Here is a 25,430-nt window from a genome sequence, read left to right on the forward strand (position 1 = left end):
TCCTGCCCTCCTTGTTGGTCTGCACACTTTTGAAAGCCCCAGCAGTTGGCACCTGTTTTTCATCATCATCCGAGACGTGCTGCGATGGTCCTCCCATGTACTCCTCTTGAAACATAAGTGATTGGGCATCGGTGCACTCAATCTCTTCCACTTCTGGGGCAGGGCTAGGTGGATGGTCCTGGGAAACCCTGCTAACAGAGTCATCAAAAAGCAGAAGAGACTGCTGCATGACTTGGGGCTCAGACTGCTTGGCTGATTTGCAAGGGGGTGAGGTGAAAGACTGATGGACATGGGCTGCAGGTGCCAACTCTGATCTTTCAGCAGGAGACTGGGTGGGAGACAATGTGAAGGAACTGCAGCCACTGTCAGCAACCCAATCTACTATCGCCTGTACTTGTTCAGGCCTCACCATTCGTAGAGCCGCATTAGGCCTAACCAAATACCGCTGCAGGTTCTGTCGCCTACTCGCACCTGAGGAAGGGGTTTCACTTGTGTGTGTAGCTGGCACAGATCGACCACGTCCTCTCTCCCTGCAACAGGAGCTCCACCAGCAGCACCAAGACCTGGGCCACGCCCCTTATTTGACACTCTCCTCATATTTCTCGAATTTAGGATCTTGCCCTAAATGGGTGTTTAATTAATAGAATGACAGTATGTACAGGGTGCATCTCACACGCCCTGAAGCAGACTAGGTCTCAATTAAATTTGTTTGCCCAAAATGGCTATATTTCAACTACCTGAATATAACCCCCTGAATATAAAGGGTGTATCTCGCACGCCCTGGCCCACACTAGGCCGCAATTAAAGATTCATGCCCAAAATGCTGTATTTCAATTAACTGAATATAACCCCTGTATATAAAGAGTGGATCTCACAATGACATCTGCAGCAAGGGCTGCCAAATAAAAAATGTTTATGACCAAACGGGTGTTTGTTTAATAACTGAATATGACAGCAATATATAAACCTGGAATTTCACACGTGCTGATGCTGCAAGGGCGGAAATATTGTGTATTTTGCCCAAAAAAGGGTGTATCTCACACGCCCTGATCAGGACTAGGCCTCAATTAAAATTGTTTGCCCAAAATGGCTGCATTTCAAATACCGGATTAGAACCCCTGTATATAAAGGGTGTATCTCACAATGACATCTGCAGCAAAGGCTGCCAAATAAACTTTTTTTTGTCCAAACGGGTGTTTGTTTGACGGCAGTATATAACCCTGGAATTTCACACGTGCTGATGCTGCCAGGGCTGTAAAATGGTGTATTTTGGCAAAAAAATGTGTGTTTTTAAAAACCCTGAAAATTAGGGCTGTATTACTAGCTTAAATTGCACACTGACTAATCCAGATGTTGCATATTGCCAAAAAAGGGTGTTTTCTTGCTAGCAGAATATAAAAGCTGTATATATTAAACGTGAATTTCACACTTGCAGATCTGTAAAATAGTGGATTTTGTATAAAAAAAAAAAAAAAAAAAGTGCGTTTCTAAAATTCATGAAAATTATGGAGGAATTTCTAGCTTAAAGAGACTGTCACCAGTTTCTAACCCCCACTTTTAAAAATATTGTTCTGTCCATGGAGCCCTTGTGATTACTATGGTGTTGTTATAAGCTAAATCTGCTGGCTCGCTTTGCTAAAAAAACGTTTTATCTAACCTGTCAGTCATATTGTTAAGGTGCCCAGGGCGTTTCTCATGGCCTGAAGATGCCGCCCGCCACCGTTGGTGCCCAGCTCCTCCTCTGCTCTCGTCAGCGCCGCCTGAAAATCATGAGATACGCCTCCGGCTCTTCCTCACTCCCCCCTCCTTTTCCAAGATCCCGCGCGTGCGCACAGGCCTGTGCCTGATGCGCCCGTGCGGACTTTTCGGTTCAGCCTCATTGAGCGAAGTGCGCTACATAACGGTATGTTTCTAACATTAGTCCCTGCAGCCGTTTTTGTAAAGAAAAAAGCACTTTTATTATATGCTAATGAGCATCTAGGTGCTATGTGGGCGTAAAATCAGCACCTAGAGGCTCTGTCCACTCATGCTTTATCCCGCCCAGGTTCAGTGTTGTGCCCGCCCAGCTCCTCTTCATTGATGCCACTGTTCCCTGCATCGTCGACGAAATCCCGCGCCTGCGCCGTTCACTTCGGTCTTCGGCGCAGTGAGTGAAGGCCGCTCTCCTGATGCCGGCTTCCTCACTGTGACGTATTTTAGAAACATACTGTTATGTAGTGCTGACATTAGCGCATCGCTAATGTCAGTCAGCTACATAACTGTATTTCTGGTGGTAGAAACCCTTTAAATTGCACACTGACTAATCCAGATGTTGTATATCGCCCAAAAAGTTATTTGTTTTTTTTTACTAACAGAATAGGAGAGCTGTATATAAACGGTTGCATTTCACACGTCCAGATGCAGCTAGGGATGTAAAATAGTATATTTTGGCAAAAAAAAGTGTGTTTTGAAAAACCCTGAAAATTATGGCTGTATTTCTAGCTTAAAATTGCACAGACTATTCCTGCAAATGCACCAGATGTTGTATATTGCCAAAAAAGGGTGATTTTTTACAACCAGATTATTAGTGCAGTTTTCCAATGGATTTCAATGTCACAAAAGCTCAGATGCAGTGCTGGTGCACTGAACGTGCATAAAATGGCCGCCGCCGCAGCCCACCTAACTAACAGACGGATAAAAGTTGTTGTTTTTCGGTCACTGGAGCATATGATCTGACGTCACCACAGGTCCTTTAGCCCACAGCTCATCATTCAAGAAGTAAAGAGACCGGGAACTACGCGATCAAGAGGAGAAGGTGAGCTAACATTTTTTATTTATTTTTTAACCCCTCCAGCACTATTATACTATGCATTCTGTATTCAGAATGCTATTATTTTCCCTTATAACCATGTTATAAGGGAAAATAATACAGTGAATAGACTGTCACCTAGCAACCATGTGTGAAAATCGCACCGCATCTGCACTTGCTTGCGGATGCTATGCGATTTTAACGCACCCCATTCACTTCTATGGGGCCTGCGTCGCATTAAAAAAAATAATAATCGCACAATATAGAGCATGCTGCGATTTTCACTCAATGCACAAGTGATGCGTGAAAATCAACGCTCATGTGCACAGCCCCATAGAAATTAATGGGTCAGGATTCAGTGCGGGTGCAATACGTTCACAGCACGCATCGCACCCGCACGGAAAACTCGCCCGTGTAAAAGGGGCCTTAGATTCACGTTCTGAACCAAAGATTCTCTCCTATTCTCTCCCTGAAATCACCAGCAGCATCCTCTCCCTACACTAAGCACAGCAGAGTGACGTGCAGCGCTACGTGATTCAAGCTTATATAGAGCCTGGGTCACATGCTGCACTGGCCAATCACAGGCATGCCATTAGTAGGCATGGCTGTGATGGCTTCTAAGGGCAAGGCATGCCATTAGTAGGCATGGCTGTGATGGCTTCTAAGGGCACAGAGTTAAACGCTTGTTGACTGGCTGCTCTGCGGCCTTTCAGAAAGCGCAGAAAAATCGCAGAACACCAAACCCAAACTTTTACTGAAATGTTCGGGTCTGGGATCCAAATATCCTAAAGTTTGGTACGAACCCAAACTTCACAGTTTGGGGTTCACTCAACCCTAGTTATGGGCCGAAATTGGAGGAGATGTATTTATCCTAATTGATATGCAATTGATATGTAACCCTGCAGTTGAATGTCAATTACTTTACTTGTCTTATGTTTGTTTTCAAATTTTAAGACAAGAAAAACAAAACCTATTAAAAAAAAAAATTGCTTGGTGTCACCGACATCAGTCTGTTAAGACTGATTAAGGGTACTTTCACACTTGCGGCAGGACGGATCCGGCAGGCTGGTCTCCTTGACTGATCCGTCCTTCCGCTGTTTCGCCGTATCGCCGCTCCGTCCCCATTGACTATAATGGAGACGGGGGCTGAGCTCTGGCGCAGCACGGTGGTGCACAGCGAAAGCCACTGGACTAAAAAGTCGGACATGAAGGACTTTTTAGTCGTGCGGCTTTCGCTGTGCTGCGCCAGAGCTCAGCCCCCGTCACCATTATAGTCAATGGGGACGGAGAGGCGGTCCGGCGAAACAGCGGAAGGACGGATCAGACAGGGAGACCAGCCTGCCGGATCCGTCCTGCCGCAAGTGTGAAAGTACCCTAAGGTCCCTTTCACACTAGAGTGATTTCCGCGCGGGTGCAATGCGTGACATGAACGCATTGCACCCGCACTGAATCCTGACCCATTCATTTCAATGGGTCTGTGTACAAGAGCGTCGTTTTTCACGCATCAGTTCTGCATTGTGTGAAAATCGCAGCATGTTCTATATTCTGCGTTTTTCACGCAGCCCTGGCCCAATAGAAGTGAATGGGGCTGCGTGAAAAATGCATTGCATCCGGAAGCAAGTGCGGGTGCAATGCATTTTTCACAGATGGTTGCTAAGAGATGTTGTTTGTAAACCTTCAGTTTTTTATCCCGTGCGTGAAAAACGCATCAAAACGCATTGCACCCGCGCGGATAAAACTGAACAACTAAACGCAATCGCAGACAAAACTGACTGAACCTGCTTGCAAAATAGTGCGAGTTTCACTGAACGCACTCTGAACACATCCGGACCTTATCCGTCACTCGAAACCTGAAAAAAAATTACCTAATATCACAGACACAATGAACAGACTGATTCAGGGTCCATTCACACGTCCGTTTTGGTGTTCCGCATCCGTTCCGATTAAAAACGGAACGTTATGCGGATCCATTCATTTTCAATGGAATCAGCAAATAATCGGACAGCACTCATGGTGCTCTCCGATTCCGTGATTCCGTTCCGTTCCGTGGGTTCCCACTATTTGTCCGATTTTGCGTTCCGTCATCCTATTCTAGTCAATGGATCCGTCGAAAATCTGGAAGACATGCTAAAAGCATCCTCATGTCATCCAGATTTTCGGATCCGCAAAAAACAGGAACGTTTATCTGGAAAGGTAAAAATACTGACATGTGAATGGACCCTTAGGCCTCATGCACACGACCGTTGTGTGCATCCGTGGCCGTTTTGCCGTTTTCCGTTTTTTTTTTCGCAGACCCATTGACTTTCAATGGGTCCGTGGAAAAATCTGAAAATGCACCATTTTGTTGCCGAGGCCATGATCCGTGTATCCTGTCCGTCAAAAAAATAGGACCTGTCCTATTTTTTGGACGGACAACGGTTCACGGACCCATTCAAGTCAATGGGTCCGTAAAAGAACACGGAGGCACACAAGATTGGCATCCGTGTCAGTGATCCGTGGTCGTAGGTTGCTTTCATACAGACGGATCCGAAGATCCGTCTGCATAAAAGCTTTTTCAGATCTAAGTTTTCACTTCGTGAAAACTCATATCCGACAGTATGTTCTAACACAGAAGTGTTCCCATGGTGACGGGGACGCTTCTAGTTAGAATACACTCCAAACTTTGTACAAGACTGCCCCCTGCTGCCTGGCAGCACCCGATCTCTTACAGGGGTATATGATGGCACAATTAACCCCTTCAGGTGCGGCACCTGAAGAAGGGGTTAATTGTACTATCATATCCCCCTGTAAGAGATCATGGCTGCCAGGCAGCAGGGGGCAGACCCCCCCCCCCTCCCCAGTTTGAATATCGTTGGTGGCACAGTGTGCGCCCCCCATCCTCCCTCTATTGTAATAAATCGTTGGTGGCACAGTGTGCGCCCCCCATCGGGCCCCCCCTTCCTCCCTCTATTGTAATAAATCGTTGGTGGCACAGTGTGCGCCCCCCATCGGCCCCCCTCCCTCTATAGCAGTAACAACATTGGTGGCCAGTGTGCGGCCTCCCATCTCCCCCCCGATCATTGGTGGCAGCGGAGTTCCGATCGGAGTCCCAGTTTAATCGCTGGGGCTTCGATCGGTAACCATGGCAACCAGGACGCTACTGCAGTCCTGGTTGCCATGGTTACTTAGCAATAGTACAATAGTAGAAGATTCATAGTTACCTGCTTGCTGCTGCGATGCTCGTGTCCGGCCGGGAGCTCCACCTACTGGTAAGTAACAGGTCTGTGCGGCGCATTGCTAAAGAACTGTCACTTACCAGTAGGAGGAGCTCCCGGCCGGTCACAGACATCGCAGGAGCAAGCAGGTAAGTATGAATCTTCTACTATTGTACTATTGCTAAGTAACCATGGCAACCAGGGCTGCAGTAGCTTCCTGGTTGCCATGGTTACCGATCGGAGCCCCAGCAATTAAACTGAGACTCCGATCGGAACTACGCTGCCACCAATGATCAGGGATGGGGGGGGGGGGGGGGGGGGGGGGGGGCGGGGGGAGATGGGAGGCCGCACACTGCCACCAATGTTGTTACTGCTATAGAGGGAGGGGGGCCGATGGGGGGGGCGCACACTGTGCCACCAACGATTTATAACAATAGAGGGAGGAAGGGGGGGGCCCGATGGGGGGCGCACACTGTGCCACCAACGATTTATTACAATAGAGGGGGGGGGCCGCACTGGCCACCAATGATATTCAAACTGGGGAGGGGGGGGGGGGCTGCCCCCTGCTGCCTGGCAGCCCTGATCTCTTACAGGGGGATATGATAGTACAATTAACCCCTTCAGGTGCGGCACCTGAGGAGTTAATTGTGCTGATCACGGCCCTCTGTAAGAGATCGGGTGCTGCCAGGCAGCAGGGGGCAGTCTTTTACACAGTTTGTAGTGTATTCTAACCTGAAGGCTCCCCATCACCATGGGAACGCCTCTGTGTTAGAATATACTGTCGGATCTGAGTTTCACGATGTAGCTCATATCCGACAGTATATTCTAAAATAGAGGCGTTCCCATGGTAATGGGGACGCTTCAAGTTAAAATATACCATCGGATTGGAGAAAACTCCAATCCGATGGTATAAAAGAACTCCAGACTTTACATTGAAAGTCAATGGGGACTGATCCGTTTGAAATGGCACCATATTGTGTCGACGTCAAAAGGATCCGTCCCCATTGACTTGCATTGTAATTCAGGACGGATCCGTTTGGCTCCGCACGGCCAGGCGGACACCAAAATGACTTTTGTTTCATGTCCGTGGATCCTCCAAAAATCAAGGAAGACCCACGGACGAAAAAACGGTCACGGATCACGGACCCCGTTTTTGCGGACCATGAAAATAAACTGTCGTTTGCATGAGGCCTTACTCTGCTGTTAAAGTAAGACGGATGAAAATGCAGCATTATAAAAAATAAAAAAAAATGCTTTGTGTAACCGACACAATTAACGAACTGATAAAATCTCCTAGTACAATACACGGATAAAAATACGATGCTATTATAAAAAATAATAATTCAGTAAGTAGTCTTACTGGTAATTGTATTTCCCGGAGTCCAACATGACAGCACATGTGAGGATGTCCGTCCGCATTTCTGTAGGGACGGGAAGTGAGACAAGATAAAGAGGTCCCCCCCACCCCCATTCACCAGTGTTTTTACTATACCGGATAGATGCCAATTAGATTTATTTTTTCTTTGCCACATCTTACAATGTTTACTTCATACTGCAAAATCTAATAATATGGGTGGGTAATAGGGAGTGCTGTCATGTTGGACTCATGGAAAAACAATTACCAGTAAGACTGATAAGTAATTACTGATTTCCAGGACGTCCCCCATGACAGCACATGGGAAAATTACCAAATTAACCAATTAGGGAGGGCCCACAGGTTAACCCCTTCATGACTGCAATCCGTATATATACGTGATAGCTGCACAGGGCATGTGCAGCTATCACGTGTATATACGTCATTGCAGTTCTTTAATCCAAGCGCTGCAAAGCGCTTGGATTAAAGCTTCTGCCCGTGTCCTGCTGCTGTCACGGACAGCATACAGTCTAGTAATGCCAGCAAGGGACCAATCAGAGTGGTCCTTTGCCGGCAATCGATCCGATTGGTTAGTCTGCATAAACTAACCAATCAGATCGCGGCAGTGCTGAAATGCCGGTTTCAGGCTCTGATCTGCGCTCTGCAGATCAGAGCCTGAAATCAGGTAATGTGTCCTGAAGCCCCCGATCTGTGCCCCCCTTCTTGTGTGCCTCCAACCCCCCACCACCACCATCGTGAGCCCTGCCTCTGCCATCGGTCCCCGCCCCCCCCCATCCATGTATCAGCTCTATGCTGACACTGCTGTAACCCCATAGATGCCGCAGTAGCGGCATCCATGGGGTTAATAGAGGGAGGGCGATGGCAGCGCCCGATGGTTGCCATGGCAACCGGACACTTTGCAAAGGCGTCCGGTTGCCATGGCATAGGCGTCCGGTACTGCCAACTACAGGGCATCTGATTGTATTATACTTTGCAATGCAAGAGCATTGCAAAGTATAGTACAACCATCAGCCCCACTGGATCTTCAAGATCCAAGAGGGAACTGATAAAAAAAAAAAAAAAGTGAAAATAATAAAAAGTAAAAATAAATGAATAAAAATGTAAAAAATTAATTGCCTTTTCCTATAAAAAAAAAACAAAAACACACATTAGGTGTCACCGCGTCCGTAACGACCATCTCTATAAATATATCACATCATCAACACCGTCTAATAAATACCATAAAAAATTAAAAAGGTGTAAAAAAAATAAGCCAGCCATTTTTGTCACCTTACAAAGGTTCCAAAGCTATTTATTACCACATAAAGTGACCAATGTCAGATTTGTGAATTTTGACCTGGACACTGGGGCATCAATGACCTTTGGTCATGTAAGGGTTAAAGAACCTTCAAACCAAAGGTCAATTTACGACTGGTCGGTAAGTCCAACCTGTAGTGTCTACAAAAAGTGCCATAGTTAGACCAAGTTGCTGCTTGGCAAATTTGGTCTACCGTAGCGCATGCCCTTATGCAAATTAACCCGAGATGAGTCCTGTCACTGACTCATCTCACGTACAGGACTCCTCTCAGGTTAATTTGCATGTGTATCAAATCGGGTTTTTTACACAATAAAAGCACACAGAGCTATGGGGACTGGGTATTGCAGATGTGCTAGCAGCCATCTAGCAACCCATGCCCTCAGCTCTATACACAAAATCCCGGTGACAGGTTCCCTTTAATGTCCTTTTGCCCCGCCCCCCCCCTACTGCCTTCTCCAAACTGGACAAAAACGTTTGAGTCCTTTCTTTCCGTCTCCTGTAGATATTTAACCACCTCAGGACAGCCGCACGCAGGATTGCGTCCTGGCGGCAGCCCTGTTACTGTTTCTGTGCTCCTCTGCTGGTCCTTTTCGTCGGTTGGTCCCAGCAGAGGAGCACACATCACAGTGAGTACACAAACACCACCCATTTAGCCCCAGATAACCCCCCATCACCACAATTAACCCCTTGATCACCCAAGTCAATCACTAGTGAAAGGGGAAAAAAAGGGATCAGTGTAAACTGTCACTTTTTTTTTTTTCCTCAATAGTATTGACTGTTAGGTTTTAGGATAGTTTAGGCCCCTTTGTTAGGTAGTTAGCGTCGGTTAGCACCCAGCCCACCGCACTCACTGATTAGCATATCGCTAATCAGCATTGGTACTTTTATAGTATCTGTAAGTGATCAGAACTGATCACAGTCAGATTTATAATAGTATTAGTGTCCCCTTAGTTCGCCCTCCACCCAAAACGCAGTGTTTGCCCGATCGGTTTAGGCCTGATTTTTTTTATCAATCGCAGCAGCTTTCCGGTACTTCGCTAGCCTCTCATTTGTAAGACAGGCTTGCTTTTTTTCTTGGGCAGTCTTAGGGAATACACCCTAAATTTATTTGACGAAATGGCAAGTGAGGGGTATTCTTCTGAAGAGGCCTACAGGCTTCTGACCCAGTCGGATGAGGAATGGGAACCCTCATCTGACGAATCGAGCGGGTCAGAATACGAACCTGTAGAAAGCAGCGGCAGTCTGACCTAAAGTTCGGACGAGGAGGTTGAGGTCCCCGATACCACCAGGCATACCCGGCCCCGTGTTGCTAGACCACAGGTAGCGCAGGATCCGCTTGAAGGGCAGCAGAGTGGGGCTGGTGCTGTCGGATTACGTGGTGAGGCATACACCAGCAGCGCAGCCCATCCTGGACCTAGTACCAGCACTGCCGTACAACATGGTGAAGTGGCGAGCACCAGAAGGGCAGTTGAAGCTGGTACAGTGGCACGTGCATTAGTACCCCCGTCGCAGCCACCGCACAGACAGGCCCGTAGAGCCCCTAGAGTCCCTGAGGTGCTGGGAAACCCTGATTGGCAGCCCCCAACTTCAGCCGCACCAGTAGTTCCCCCTTTCACCGCCCAGTCTGGAGTTCGGGTTGAGACAGCTCTGATCGGATCGGCACTGGGTTTTTTTTTAGCTGTTCTTCACTGCGGAGCTCTTGGACTTAGTCGTGGCATAAACAAATCGGTATGCCACTCAACTTACAGCCGCCAACCCGGGTAGCTTTTATGCAGAGTCTTTCCGGTGGAAACACGTCCAAGTTTCCGAATTTAAAACTTTTCTGGGCCTTCTCCTCAACAAGGGCCTAACAAAAAAGCAAGAATTGCGGTCATATTGGTCCACGAACCCAATTCATCACATGCCCATGTTCTCTGCTGCCATGTCCATGTGACCATCCTGCGTTTCCTGCACTTTAGTGACAACAGCACCTCTCGTCCGTTTGGCTCTGCACGGCCAGAAGGACACCAAAAATCAAGGAAGACCCACGGACGAAAAAACGGTCACGGATCACAGACCCACGGACCCCGTTTTTGCGGACCGTGAAAAAATACTGTCGTGTGCATGAGGCCTTAGACGGATGAAAAAGGAGTAGTATTGCACCGACCAAAAATACTTACTCAATAAAAAAACAAAAACACTGTGCTGCAGCTTCTTGTCCCTACACTAGTCAGAGCAGAATGGCAGCGCATCACATGATCCGGAATTTATGCATGCAGTGTCACATGGTGCGCCAGCAAATCACAGCCATGCCAATTCTAAGAATGACTGTGACGGCTTCCAAAAGCCCATAGCTTAAAGGGAACCTGTCATCTGGATTTTGGGTATAGAGCTGAGGACATGGGTCGCTAGATGGCAGCTAGCACATCCGCAATACCCAGTCCCCATAGCTCTGTGTGCTTTTATTGTGTAAAAAAACCGATTTAATACATATGCAAATTAGCCTGAGATGAGTCCTGTCCCTGAGATGAGTCAGGGACAGGACTCATATCAGGCTAATTTGCATATGTATCAAATCGGTTTTATTACACAATAAAAGCACACAGAGCTATGGGGACTGGGTATAGCGGATGTGCTAGCGGCCATCTAGCAACCCATGTCCTCAGCGCTAACACAAAATCCCGGTGACAGGTTCCCTTTAAACGCCTATTGATACAGCCTTTCAACAAGCTTTATTTAAACTCCGAACACGAACATTCGCAACAATGTCTGTTTTTGGGTTCGGATACCCAGACACCATAATGTTCAGTACCAAACAGTGCGGCCCGGGTACGCTCATCCCTAATGATGTTATAAAAATGTTAAAAAAAAAAAAAAAAAAAAAAAAAAAAACACAACTTTTTGATCCCTTTAGTGATGAGTGAACAGATTCGTCCTGCTTTGGACAAACCTCGTTTGTTGATCTATATCAGGGATCAGCAACCTCCGGCACTCCAGCTGTTGTCAAACTACGACTCCCAGCATGCTCCATTCACTTCTCTGGGAGTCCTGAGAACAGCCAAGGAGCTGTGCATGCTGGGAGTTGTAGTTTCACCACAGCTGGAGTGCCGAAGGTTGCTGATCCCTGATCTATATAATTTATATTAATTCCTGACCACTAGCTCCATGCTTAAAATGTATTGCCTCCAATGAGGCTCTTTCAAGATGGTGGCTGTTAACGCAAGACACTTGTTTGTTTACTGGTATCAGGTTTGCTTCACATGCACTCAGAAATGCTCTTCTATGTGTTTTACTCACAATTTCCATCTCTCCTCTGACAGTGTGGGCATTCCTGTTGATTTCACATGCACCAGCACAAGCTCTGCTGCCCCGCTCCCACATCCTGTTACACAGCACAGCTATAAGCCTCTTGTATGCTACAACTTTTAATCAGCAGATCTATTTCTCACTTTCCATTCTGTAGAAAGTCCATTATTTGTGGACAGCAATAAATATTTCTGCTGATAAAGTGCAGGAAACTAGTCAGAACCATGGCGTTATAAGCATGATATACACTGACCTAAAGAATTATTAGGAACACCTGTTCTATTTCTCATTAATGCGATTATCTAGTCATCCAATCACATGGCAGTTGCTTCAATGCATGTAGGGTTGTGGTCCTGGTCAAGACAATCTCCTGAACTCCAAACTGAATGTCAGAATGGGAAAGAAAGGTGATTTAAGCAATTTTGAGCGTGGCATGGTTGTTGGTGCCAGACAGGCCGGTCTGAGTATTTCACAATCTGCTCAGTTACTGGGATTTTCACGCACAACCATTTCTAGGGTTTACAAAGAATGGTGTGAAAAGGGAAAAACATCCAGTATGCGGCAGTCCTGTGGGCGAAAATGCCTTGTTGATGCTAGAGGTCAGAGGAGAATGGGCCGACTGATTCAAGCTGATAGAAGAGCAATGTTGACTGAAATAACCACTCGTTACAACCGAGGTATGCAGCAACGCATTTGTGAAGGCGCAACATGCACAACATTGAGGCAGAAGGGCTACAACAGCAGAAGACCCCACCGGGTACCACTCATCTCCACTACAAATAGGAAAAAGAGGCTACAATTTGCACGAGCTCACCAAAATTGCACTGTTGAAGACTGGAAAAATGTTGCCTGGTCTGATGAGTCTCGATTTCTGTTGAGACATTCAAATGGTAGAGTCTGAATTTGGCGTAAACAGAATGAGAACATGTATCAATCATGCCTTGTTACCACTGTGCAGGCTGGTGGTGTAATGGTGTGGGGGATGTTTTCTGGGCACACTTTAGGCCCCTTAGTGCCAATTGGCCATCGTTTTAAATGCCACAGGCTACCTGAGCATTGTTTCTGACCATGTCCATCCCTTCATGACCACCATGTACCCATCCTCTGATGGCTACTTCTAGCAGGATAATGCACCATGTCACAAAGCTCGAATCTTTTCAAATTGGTTTCTTGAACATGACAATGAGTTCACTGTACTAAAATGGCCCCCTCAGTCACCAGATCTCAACCCAATAGAGCATCTTTGGGATGTGGTGGAACGGGAGCTTCGTGCCCTGGATAAGCATCCTTCAAATCTCCATCAACTGCCAGATGCTATCCTATCAATATGGGCCAACATTTCTAAAGAATGCTATCAGCACCTTGTTGAATCAATGCCACGTAGAATTAATGCAGTTCTGAAGGCAAAAGGGGGTCCAACACCGTATTAGTATGGTGTTCCTAATAATTCTTTAGGCGAGTGTAGATCTCATTTACTGACAGCTCTCACGTGGCCACAACATGCACTCTGTTCTGAATACAGTATTTGTGTTCAGTCGCACTAGGGCTGCAGTAAATGATTATTTTAGAAATCGAGTATTTTATCGAATAAGAAGAAATTAATTAAAAGACTGTTTACCTTTATAAAACCTCATCAGACCTCCTGCCATCAGTCCCCCACACCTTTTGTTCCCCCCTGTGGGATCAGCCTAAATCCATCAGTTCCCCCCAGTGCCATCAGTTCCATTCCCCCAGTGCCTTCAGCGCTTACTCACCCCTAGTGCCACCAGCTTACCCCCCCCCCTTTGCCAACAACTGCCACCAGCTTGCCCCCAGGTTCAACCAGCTTGCCCCTAGTGCCACCAATTGCCCCTCCTAGCCATGTCCCCAGCGACAGTACATTCCTTTCCTGTAGGGGCGCCGCTCCACAGCTCCTCCATCTTCTTCTCTGCGCACTGCACTGACATCCTGACGTCACACAGCGTCGGGTCATGGTGAGCGCTTACGTGCACTATGAAATGACGATGTGTCAGGAAGAAAGTGCAGCGCAGTGCGGGTTGGCGGGTGACCACGGAGCAGTAAGTAATAACAAGCGCTTCACTCCTGCTCCGTGGTCACATGACACAAACGAATCCTCGATGCAAAAAAATAATTTGTGTTGAATTATTCAATTAAATCGAGTAATCGTTTCAGCCATAGTCCGCACAGTGAACTGTCACAATCCTCCACACAGATTAGTATAGTGTGACGACACACAACGCTATGTACACATACAAGTACACAGTGGGGGAGATTTATCAAAAGGGAAACTGGCTTAGTTGCCCAAAGCAACCAGATTACTCCTTTCATTTTCCAATGGAGCTGTGAAAATTGAAAGATGGAATCTGATTAGTTGCTATGGGCAACTAAGCCAGTTCTACTGTACACCAGTTGGAAAAAGGACTATATAAAAAATGACAGCACTCTCAACACTTTATTCACCCCTGTGGTCGCAATGTTTTCAACTCATTCACAGAGCCATTTTTCAAACTAGGAGTTAAAACGTTGCGAACTAGTGTTTCAAATCGGTGTACAAGGTTCGGGTTATCTATGAATTCCGTTATGTATTCCACTGCCCCGGACGATAAGTTATGGTCCGTGGTAGCGGAATCCATAACGAAATTCTTAGATAACTCGAACCTTGTATGCCAAACTTGAAACACAAGTTTGCTCATCCCTAGTTGTGAAGGCAGGGGTAAATAAAGTGTTTTCTTTTCACTCATTTTGCCGCAATTTTTTTAATTTATTTTTATATTGTCCTGGATTTGTTGCCGGATCCATTGGCATGCACCCTCTATATTTGGCCTGCTGTGCTGCCATTTGTCATTAACCCCTTTAGGAACCTGCCATTTTTCACCTTAAAGGGACACTGACAGGCCCAATAAGCATAGATAGCTATATACAGGTCCTTCTAGATTCATTACACACCAACTGAAGTAGTTCAAGCCTTTTATTGTTTTAATATTGATGATTTTGGCATACAGCTCATGAAAACCCAAAATTCCTTGTAAATTTAAATTTTATTACATTTTTGTAACGTAAAAGAAAAAGTTGTTTTACAACATAGTCAATCCTATCTAAAAAAAATTAGCATATCATGAAAAGGTTCTCTAAACGAGTTATTAACCTAATCATCTGAATCAACTAATTAACTCTAAACACCTGCAAAAGATTCCTGAGGCTTTTAAAAACTCCCAGCCTGGTTCATTACTCCAAACCGCAATCATGGGTAAGACTGCCAACCTGACTGCTGTCCAGAGGGCCATCATTGACACCCTCAAGCAAGAGGGTAAGACACAGAAAGAAATTTCTGAACGAATAGGCTGTTCCCAGAGTGCTGTATCAAGGCACCTCAGTGGGAAGTCTGTGGGAAGGAAAAAGTGTGGCAGAAAACGCTGCACAACGAGAAGAGGTGACCGGACCCTGAGGAAGATTGTGCAGAAGGGCCGATTCCAGACCTTGGGGGACCTGCGGAAGCAGTGGACTGAGTCTGGAGTAGAAACATCCAGAGCCACCGTGTACAGGCGTGTGCAGGAAATGGGCTACACGTGCCGCATTCCCCAGGTCAAGCTACTTTTGAACCAGAAACAGCAGCAGAAGCGCCTGACCTGGGCTACAGAGAAGCAGCACTGGACTGTTGCTCAGTGGTTCAAAGTACTTTTTTCGGATGAAAGCAAATTTTGCATGTCATTCGGAAATCAAGGTGCCAGAGTCTGGAGGAAGACTGGGGAGAGGGAAATGCCAAAGTGCCTGAAGTCCAGTGTCAAGTACCTACAGTCAGTGATGGTCTGGGGTGTCATGTCAGCTGCTGGTGTTGGTCCACTGTGTTTTATAAAGGGCAGGGTCAATGCAGCTAGCTATCAGGAGATTTTGGAGCACTTCATGCTTCCATCTGCTGAAAAGCTTTATGGAGATTTCATTTTTCAGCACGACCTGGCACCTGCTCACAGTGCCAAAACCACTGGTAAATGGTTTACTGACCATGGTATTACTGTGCTCAATTGGCCTGCCAACTCTCCTGACCTAAACCCCATAGAGAATCTGTGGGATATTGGGAAGAGAAAGTTGAGAGACGCAAGACCCAACACTCTGGATGAGCTTAAGGGTCCATTCACACGTCCGTTGTTTCTTTCCTGATCTGTTCAGTTTTTTCAGGAACAGATCTGGACCAGATCTGGACCCATTCATTTTCAATGGGTCCTGAAAAAAATCTGACATTGTGCTGTCCGTTTTTTTTCAGGACCCATTGAAAATAAATGGGTCCAGATCTGGTCCAGATCTGTTCCTGAAAAAACGGAACAGATCAGGAAAGAAAAAACGGACGTGTGAATGGACCCTAAGGGTCTATTCACACGTCCGTTGTTTCTTTCCTGATCTGTTCCGTTTTTTGCTGAACAGATCTGGACCAGATCTGGACCCATTCATTTTCAATGGGTCCTGAAAAAAAATCTGACATTGTGCTGTCCGTTTTTTTTCAGGACCCATTGAAAATGAATGGGTCCAGATCTGGTCCAGATCTGTTCAGCAAAAAACGGAACAGATCAGGAAACAAATAACGGACGTGTGAATGGACCCTAAGGCCGCTATCGAAGCATCCTGGGACTCCATAACACCTCAGCAGTGCCACAGGCTGATTGCCTCCATGCCACGCCGCATTGAAGCAGTCATTTCTGCAAAAGGATTCCCGACCAAGTATTGAGTGCATAACTGAACATAATTATTTGAAGGTTGACTTTTTTTGTATTAAAAACACTTTTCTTTTATTGGTCGGATGAAATATGCTAATTTTTTTAGATAGAAATTTTAGGTTTTCATGAGCTGTATGCCAAAATCATCAATATTAAAACAATAAAAGGCTTGAACTACTTCAGTTGTGTGTAATGAATCTAACATATATGAAAGTCTAATGTTTATCAGTACATTACAGAAAATAATGAACTTTATCACAATATGCTATTTTCTTTTTTTAGAAAAACCTGTATATGCATGCACAGGTCTTCTAAAGTGCATTAAAAACATAAGTAACCTTATGAATACAGTAAACTCATGATTTATAACCTGAAGTAAATCGCCTTTCTTTCTGCCCAAGGGATGGCGTTTCAGCTTCACTTGCGCCCAGCCAACCGCCCCCCAACCGCCATTTTGAAGCGCCGCCCAGCTCATCAATATTCACTTCGCTGGGCGGCTTCTGCTGTCCCCGACCTTCCGAGATCCGGTGCATTGCACTCTCGTGGACAACTCGCTCGTGTGAAAGGGGCCTTAGTGTCTCCATAGTCCGAGAGCCACATTTTTTATTATTTTTTGGGTGCTTAGGTAGGGGATGAGATGATTGTTTGAGTGGCACTATTTTGGGGTGCATATGACTTTTTGATCGCTTGGTATTACACTGTGTGATGTAAGGGGACAAAAATATATATTTTTTTTCAGTGTTCCCCTGAGGGGTTAGATCATGTGGTATTTTTATAGAGCAGAATGTTACGGATGTGGCGATAACTAATATGTCTACTTTAAAATTATTTTTTTTTACATTTAACACAATAAAAGCATTTTTTAAACAAAAAATAAATAAATAAATCGTGTCTAAGGGCTCTTTCACACTTGCGTTCTTTTCTTCCGGCATAGAGTTCCGTCGTCGGGGCTCTATGCCGGAAGAATCCTGATCAGTTTTATCCTAATGTATTCTGAATGGAGTGAAATCCATTCAGGATGCATCAGGAGGTCTTCAGTTCCAGACCGTTTTTTTGGCCGGAGAAAATACCGCAGCATGCTGCGCTTTTTGCTCCGGCCAAAAATCCTGAAGACTTGCCTCAAGGCCGGATCCGGAATTAATGCCCATTGAAAGGCATTGATCCGGACTTAAGCTAAACGTCGTTTCGGCGCATTGCCGGATACAACGTTTAGCTTTTTCTGAATGGTTACCATGGCTGCCGGGACGCTAAAGTCCTGGCAGCCATGGTAAAGTGTAGTGGGGAGCGGGGGAGCAGTATACTTACCGTCCGTGCGGCTCCCGGGGCGCTTCAGAGTGACGTCAGGGAGCCCCAAGCGCATGGATCATGTGATCCTAGTACTATGGCAACCAGGACTTTAATAGCGTCCTGGCTGCCATAGTAATACTGAACGCATTTTGAAGACGGATCCGTCTTCAAATGCTTTCAGTTCACTTGCGTTTTTCCGGATCCGGCGTGTAATTCCGGCAAGTGCACGCCGGATCCAGACAACACAAATGTGAAAGAGGCCTTAGTCTCCATAGTCTGAGAGCCATAGTTTATTTTTTTTATTTTTGGTCGATTGTCTTCGGTAGGGGCTCATTTTAGCGGGATGAGGAGACGCTTAGATTGATACTATTTTTGGGGGCATATGCCTTTTTGATCACTTGGTGTTGCACTTTTAGTGATGTAAGGTGACAATTTTCTTTATTTTATTTCTAGCACAGTTTTTATTTTATTTTTGAGTGTTCACCTGAGGGGTTAGGTCATGTGATATTTTTATAGAGCCGGTCGTCACGGACGTGTTGATACAAAATATGTCTTTTTTGGTTGTTGTTTTTTTTACAATTGTATGTGTTTTATTTTGGGAAAGAGGGACTTTTTTTTTTGCTTACTTGAAGCTTTAATTTTTTTTTATTAACCCCTTAAGGACATAGGACGTACCGGTACGCCCTATTTCCCGAGTCCTTAAGGACCAAGGACGTACCGGTACGTCCTGACTTTAAAATCGGCATTCCGGCGCCGCAGGGGTTAATTTGAACAGGATGCCGGCTGAAATCATTTAGCCGGCATCCTGTTAAATACGCCAGGGGGGGGTCATGTGACCCCCCCGTGTCGGCGATCCCAGCAAACCGCAGGTCAATTCAGACCTGCGGTTTGCTGCGCTTTTTGCAGTTTCTGATCCCCGTGGTCCCCGCACCCTGGTATAAACGGCTGACATCGTTGATGCGATGTCAGCCGTTTAACCCTTTCCATACAGCGGTCCGTACGGACCACTGTATGGAAAAGGTTAACAGTAAGAGGGAGCTCCCTCCCTCTCCGATCGGGGGGCTGCTGTGCCTTTGCAGCCCCCCGATGGAGAGGGAGAGAGCCCCCAGACAGCCCCCCGCAGCCCCGTGCTCACCCTTCCCCGTCTGCGAAGTTCTGAGCAGACGGGGAAGGTTCCCATGGCAACAGGACGCCTGCTCAGGCGTCCTGCTGTCCATGGTGCTGAACAGATCTGTGCTGAAAGCATAGATCTGTTCAGTGTAAGTAAAATACAGAACAGACACCTATATAGGGTTCTGTACTGTATTTTACAGACATCAGACCCACTGGATCTTCAAGAACCAAGTGGGTCTGGGTCAAAAAATAAAAAAAATAAGTGAAAAAAGTTAAGATTAAAAAAAAACATTTATCACTGAATAAAAATAAAAAAATAAAAATAAACTACACATATTAGGTATCGCCGCGTCCGTAACGACCTGATCTATAAAACGGTAATGTTACTTTCCCCGCACAGTGAACGCCATAAAAATAAAAAAATAAAAACTATGAGAAAATTGAAATTTTGCCCACCTTACTTCCCCAAAAAGGTAATAAAAGTGATCAAAAAAGTTGCATGTACGCCAAATAGTACCAATCAAATCGTCATCTCATCCCGCAAAAAATAAGACCCTACTCAAGATAATCGCCCAAAAACTGAAAAAACTATGGCTCTTAGACTATGGAAACACTAAAACATCATTTTTTTTGTTTCAAAAATAAAATCATTGTGTAAAACCTACATAAATAAAAATAAAAGTATACATATTAGGTATTGCCGCGTCCGTATCGACCGGCTCTGTATAAATATCACATGACCTAACCCCTCAGGTGACCACCGTAAAAAAAAAAAGCAATTTTTTGCCATCTTACGTCACAAAAAGTGTAATAGCAAGCGATCAAAAAGTCATATGCACCCCAAAATAGTGCCAATCAAACTGTCATCTCATCCCGCAAAAAATTAGACCCTACTCAAGATAATCGCCCAAAAACTGAAAAAACTATGGCTCTCAGACTATGGAGACACTAAATAATTTTTTGGTTTTAAAAATGAAGTTATTGTATAAAACTTACATAAATAAAAAAAATTGTATACATATTAGGTATCGCTGCGTCCGTGACAACCTGCTCTATAAAATTACCACATGATCTAACCTGTCAGATGAATGTTGTAAATAACAAAAAAAAAAAAAGTGCCAAAAAAGCTATTTCTTGTTACCTTGCCGCACAAAAAGTGTAATATAGAGCAACCAAAAATCATATCTACCCTGAACTAGTACCAACAATACTGCCACCCTATTCCGTACTTTCTAAAATGGGGTCACTTTTTTGGAGTTTCTACTCTAGGGGTGCATCAGGGGGGCTTCAAATGGGACATGGTGTCAAAAAACCAGTCCAGCAAAATCTGCCTTCCAAAAACCGTGTGGCATTCCTTTCCTTCTGCGCCCTGCCGTGTGCCCGTACAGCGGTCTACAACCACATATGAGGTGTTTCTGTAAACTACAGAATCAGGGCCATAAATAATGAGTTTTGTTTGGCTGTTAACCCTTGCTTTGTAACTGGAAAAAAAATATAAAAATGGAAAATCTGCCAAAAAATTTTGAAATTGTATCTCTATTTTCCATTAAATCTTGTGCAACACCTAAAGGGTTAACAAAGTTTGTAAAATCAGTTTTGAATACCTTGAGGGGTGTAGTTTCTTAGATGGGGTCACTTTATGGAGTTTCTACTCTAGGGGTGCATCAGGGGGCTTCAAATGGGACATGGTGTAAAAAAAAAAAAACTGTCCAGCAAAATCTGGCTTCCAAAAACCATATGGCGCACCTTTCATTCTACGCCCCGCTGTGTGGCCGTACAGTAGTTTACGGCCACATATGGGGTATTTCTGTAAACAACAGAGTCAGGGCAATAAAGATTCAGTCTTGTTTGGCTGTTAACCCTTGCTTTGTTAGTGGAAAAAATGGGTTAAAATGGAAAATTTGGCAAAAAAATGAAATTCTCTAATTTCATCCCCATTTGCCAATAACTCTTGTGCAACACCTAAAGGGTTAACGGAGTTTGTAAAATCAGTTTTGAATACCTTGAGGGGTGTAGTTTATAGAATGGGGTCATTTTTGGGCGGTTTCTATTATGTAAGCCTCGCAAAGTGACTTCAGAGCTGTAGTGGTCCCTAAAAATTGGGTTTTTGTAAATTTCAGAAAAATTTCAAGATTTGCTTCTAAACTTCTAAGCCTTGTAACATCCCCAAAAAATAAAATATCATTCCCAAAATAATTCAAACATGAAGTAGACATATGGGGAATGTTAAGTCATCACAATTTTTGGGGGTATTACTATGTATTACAGAAGTAGAGAAACTGAAACTTTGAAATTTGCAAATTTTTCAAAATTTTTGGTAAATTAGGTATTTTATTATGCAAAAAAATTAATTTTTTTTACTTTATTTTACCAGTGTCATGAAGTACAATATGTGACGAAAAAACAATCTCAGAATGGCCTGTATAAGTAAATGCGTTTTAAAGTTATGAGCACTTAAAGTGACACTGGTCAGATTTGCAAAAAATGGCCTGGTCCTTAAGGTGAAAATGAGCCTGGTCCTTAAGGGGCTAAAACACTTTTTTTTTGTCCCACTCTGGGACTTAAACTTCTGGGGGGTCTGATCCCCTCTGCAATGCATTGCATGTCAGCTTGTATGCTGACAGCCTGCTTGTGAGACCCAGCCTAAGGGCTGGACCTCACAGGCTTCAGTAGAAGGCAAGCCCCGATGACTATCGAAGGAACCGGGCTGCCTTCTCTGCCATCCGGTCTCCGTCACTGCAGCGCGGGGACCCGATGGGGAATCGGAGGATACGCGTAGACACGGACATCCGTCCAAAATTCGGCAATAACCAGACACTCCCAAATCATGTGCATCAACGTCCCTCTGCCCCCACCACATTCATCTGACAAGAGTTTATGCATGTGTGCCAGACACACAAGGGTTAAGTACACTCTTTGTATCCACTTAGCCTGAATCAGTGCGCAAATCACCAAGCCAGTTCTTTTTCATGTTGCGAATCTAAATCACATTCCCATTTACTAAAAGCCTTGGCTATGGGTAAAGGTTGGTAGGGTAATAACATCCCATAGAAAGAGGAAACCATTCGAGTAGGTTCAGCGCATCTGGCAATCTTTTCCACTTCCCCATACTCAAACTGCAGAGGACCAGCCCCGAATTGTGTTACACATGCATGCGTTAATTGGAAAAACCTAAAAAAGGGATGAGCATGGTAGGTTATATTCACTTTGCAGTGCGGAGAAGGTCTTAAAAATCCGTTCCTCATACAATTGGGTGAGATATTTTATGCCCCTTTGAGGCCAGAATTCAAAATCAGGTAAAAAAAAAAAAAAGCATTTCCAGGAGCTTAGGGTTTCTCCACTGGGGTATAACTGGTGAACAGACTGCACTATGTCCCTTCTCCATTACCACCACAAAACAGTTCCATGCTTTAACCACCCCTGCCATAAGGAAAGTAAAATGGCTCACCAGATATCTACCAGCTCTATACACCAGGTTTGTCAATGCCTCATACAATCCTATAAGAGCCGCCTCAGCACCACTGACGGATTATTTGAATCTGCTCTGATCCACCAGGACATCTAGGTCAGTTATGTGGCTATATAATTCAAGTATATGTTGGGGACAGCTAAACCACCCTTCCTGTAAGGGGCCTGTAAAGTCTCCCTGACAATGCGAGGTACCGAATGGTGCCACAGAAAAGGGGTTTAACAGATGATCAAGTGCTTGAAAGTGAGCCTTCTGGGGCTGCCCTAAAGAGAAAAAAGGAGCTTGGGGAGTATGACCATCTCGAAAACACTTATATGTCCTATGAGGGACAAGGGCAAATTTTTCCAAGCCTTTAGTTTTTCTGAGACATGGTTCTTCATAGTTGAAGCTAGATTAAGTGTAGAGAACTGGGTGCCATCCTTATAACTACCCCCAGGTATGTAAATGTATCCACAATTTGCAGGGACAAACAAGTGGAGACAGTTTACGCCGACATCATCCTCCAAGTACAATGCTGATTTACCCCAATTGGCCCTCAGCCCCGAGTATGAATCATAGTCATTGACCACCTCAAGTAAAGCGTCCAGAGAAGGGCCCACATTCCCCAGATATGTTAACATACAATCGGCGTATAACAATATTTTCTCGGACAGACCAGCAATATATCAAACTTGTATTCTAGAGCTTCCAGTAATATGACCAGATAAGGGCTCCATTGCCAAAAATGGCGTGACAATGGGCACCCTTGCCTAGTACTCCGTCCCAGTGAAAAAGATTTGGACAAGTATCCATTCACTCTCACCCGAGCTGTCGGCTGCAGATTAAGTTAGTGTAACCATGTGAGGAAATTTTAGGGTACACCTAGGTGAATACCGTAAAAATATAAAAAACTGTCACAAAAAGTGTAAGGGCTGTCTCACACGAGCGGATGCCGTGCGTGGCATCCGCTCCGTGAATGAGTGCCAAGACCCGATGCAGACTGCAGAGGCACGGAGCAGTAACATGACTGTTAATGCGCCGTGCCTCTCTGTGATCTCTTTACTACGAAATCACAGTTGTCACTGTGATTTCATAGAAAGATCACAGAGAGGCACGGCGCATTAACAGTCATGTTACTGCTCCGTGCCTCTGCAGTCTGCATCGGGTCTTGGCACTCTTTCACGGAGTGGATGCCACGCATGGCATCCGCTCGTGTGAAACAGCCCTAATAGCAAGCGATCAAAAACTCATATGCACCCTATAATAGTACCAATCAAACCGTCGTCATCTCATGACGAAAAAAAATAGCCCTACACAAGACAGTCGCCCAAAAATAATAAATAAAACTACGGCTTAAAAAATGTGGAGACACTAAAAAAAATCCATTAAAAAAAAAAAATCCTTTAAAAAATAAATAAATGCTACGTTATGTAGAACTGAAACAAAAAATATTTGGTATTGTAGCGTCCGTAACAACCTGCTCTATAAAAATACCATATGAGCTAACCTGTCAGATGAATGTTACAAATAACAAAAAAATAAGAACAGTGACAAAACAGCTATTTCTTGTGCAATACAGAGCAACCAAAAATCATATGTACCCTAAAATAGTACCAACAAAACTGTAATCTTATCCGGTAGTTTCCAAAATGGGGTCACTTTTCTGGAGTTGCTACTCTAAGGGTGCATAAGGGGGCTTCAAATGGGACATGGTGTGAAAAAAAAAAGAAAAGAAAAGAAAAAGCTGCCTTCCAAAAACTGTATGGCGTATCTCTCCTTCTGCACAATGCCGTGTGCCCATACAACAGTTTACGACCACATATGGGGTGTTTCTGTAAACTACAGAATCAGGGCCATAAATATTGAGTTTTGTTTGGCTGTTAACCCTTGCTTTGTAACTGGAAAAAAATTATTAAAATGAAAAATCTGCCCAAAAAGTGAAATTCTGAAATTTCTTACTCTATTTTCAATAAATTCTTGTGGAACACCTAAAGGGTTAACAAAGTTGGTAAAATCAGTTTTGTATACCTTGAGGGGTGTGATTTCTAAAATGGGGTCACTTTTCGGGGAGTTTCTACTCTAGGGGTCTATCAGGTGGGTCTTCAAATGTGACGTGGAAGCTTAAAATTATCCCAATGAAATCTGCTTTCTAAAAACAACATGACGTTCCTTTCCTTCTGTGCAATGCCATGTGCCTGTACAACAGTTTCCGACCACATATGGGACGTTTCTGTAAACTACAGAATCAGGGCCATAAAATTATAGTTTTGTTTGGCTGTAAACGCTTGCTTTGTTAGTGGCAATTTTTTTTTTATTAAAATGGAAAATCTGCCCAAAAAGTAAAATTCTGAAATTTCAACTCCATTTTCTGTTAATTCTTGTGGAACACCTAAAGGGTTAACAAAGTTTGTAAAATCAGTTTTGAATACCTTGAGGGGTGTAGTTTCTAAAATGGGGTCATTTTTTGGTGGTTTCTATTATGTAAGACTCACAAAGTGACTTCAGACTTGAACTGGTCCTTAAAAAGTGGGTTTTGCTTCTAAACCTTCTAAAATCCCCCCCCCCCCCCCCAAAAAAAAATAAAAAATGATCTAAACATGTAGTAGACATATGGGAAATGTAAAGTAATAACAATTTTTGGAGGCATTTCTATTATAAAAGTAAAGAAATTTGTCAATTTACAAATTTTTCTATATTTTTTTTAATTTAAATTTTTTAAATAAAAATATAATTTTTGACTCAATTTTACCACTGCCATGAAGTACAATATGTGACGAGAACACAATCTCAGATTGGCCTGGATAAGTAAAAGCATTTCAAAGTTATCACCACATAAAATGTCAGATTTGCAAAAAAAAAAAAAAAGGCATGGTCCTTAAGGTGAAAAATGGCAGGGTGCTGAAGGGGTTAACCCCTTAAGGACACAGGGCGTACAGG

At 44.4% G+C, this 25,430-nt stretch overlaps 1 protein-coding gene across 1 annotated transcript in view; it reads right to left on the reverse strand.

The window, feature by feature from the left end:
• Positions 1-25,430, reverse strand: part of TAF11 (TATA-box binding protein associated factor 11) — a 120,393-nt gene that overhangs the window by 64,773 nt on the left and 30,190 nt on the right. Inside the window, exon 2 of the mRNA XM_044285683.1 lies at positions 12,754-12,803. Coding sequence (XP_044141618.1) covers positions 12,754-12,803 — 50 coding nt within the window. The remainder of the gene's footprint in view (positions 1-12,753; positions 12,804-25,430) is intronic.

This window comes from Bufo gargarizans, chromosome 3, assembly GCF_014858855.1.
Source record: "Bufo gargarizans isolate SCDJY-AF-19 chromosome 3, ASM1485885v1, whole genome shotgun sequence".
NCBI classification, from domain to species: domain Eukaryota; kingdom Metazoa; phylum Chordata; class Amphibia; order Anura; family Bufonidae; genus Bufo; species Bufo gargarizans.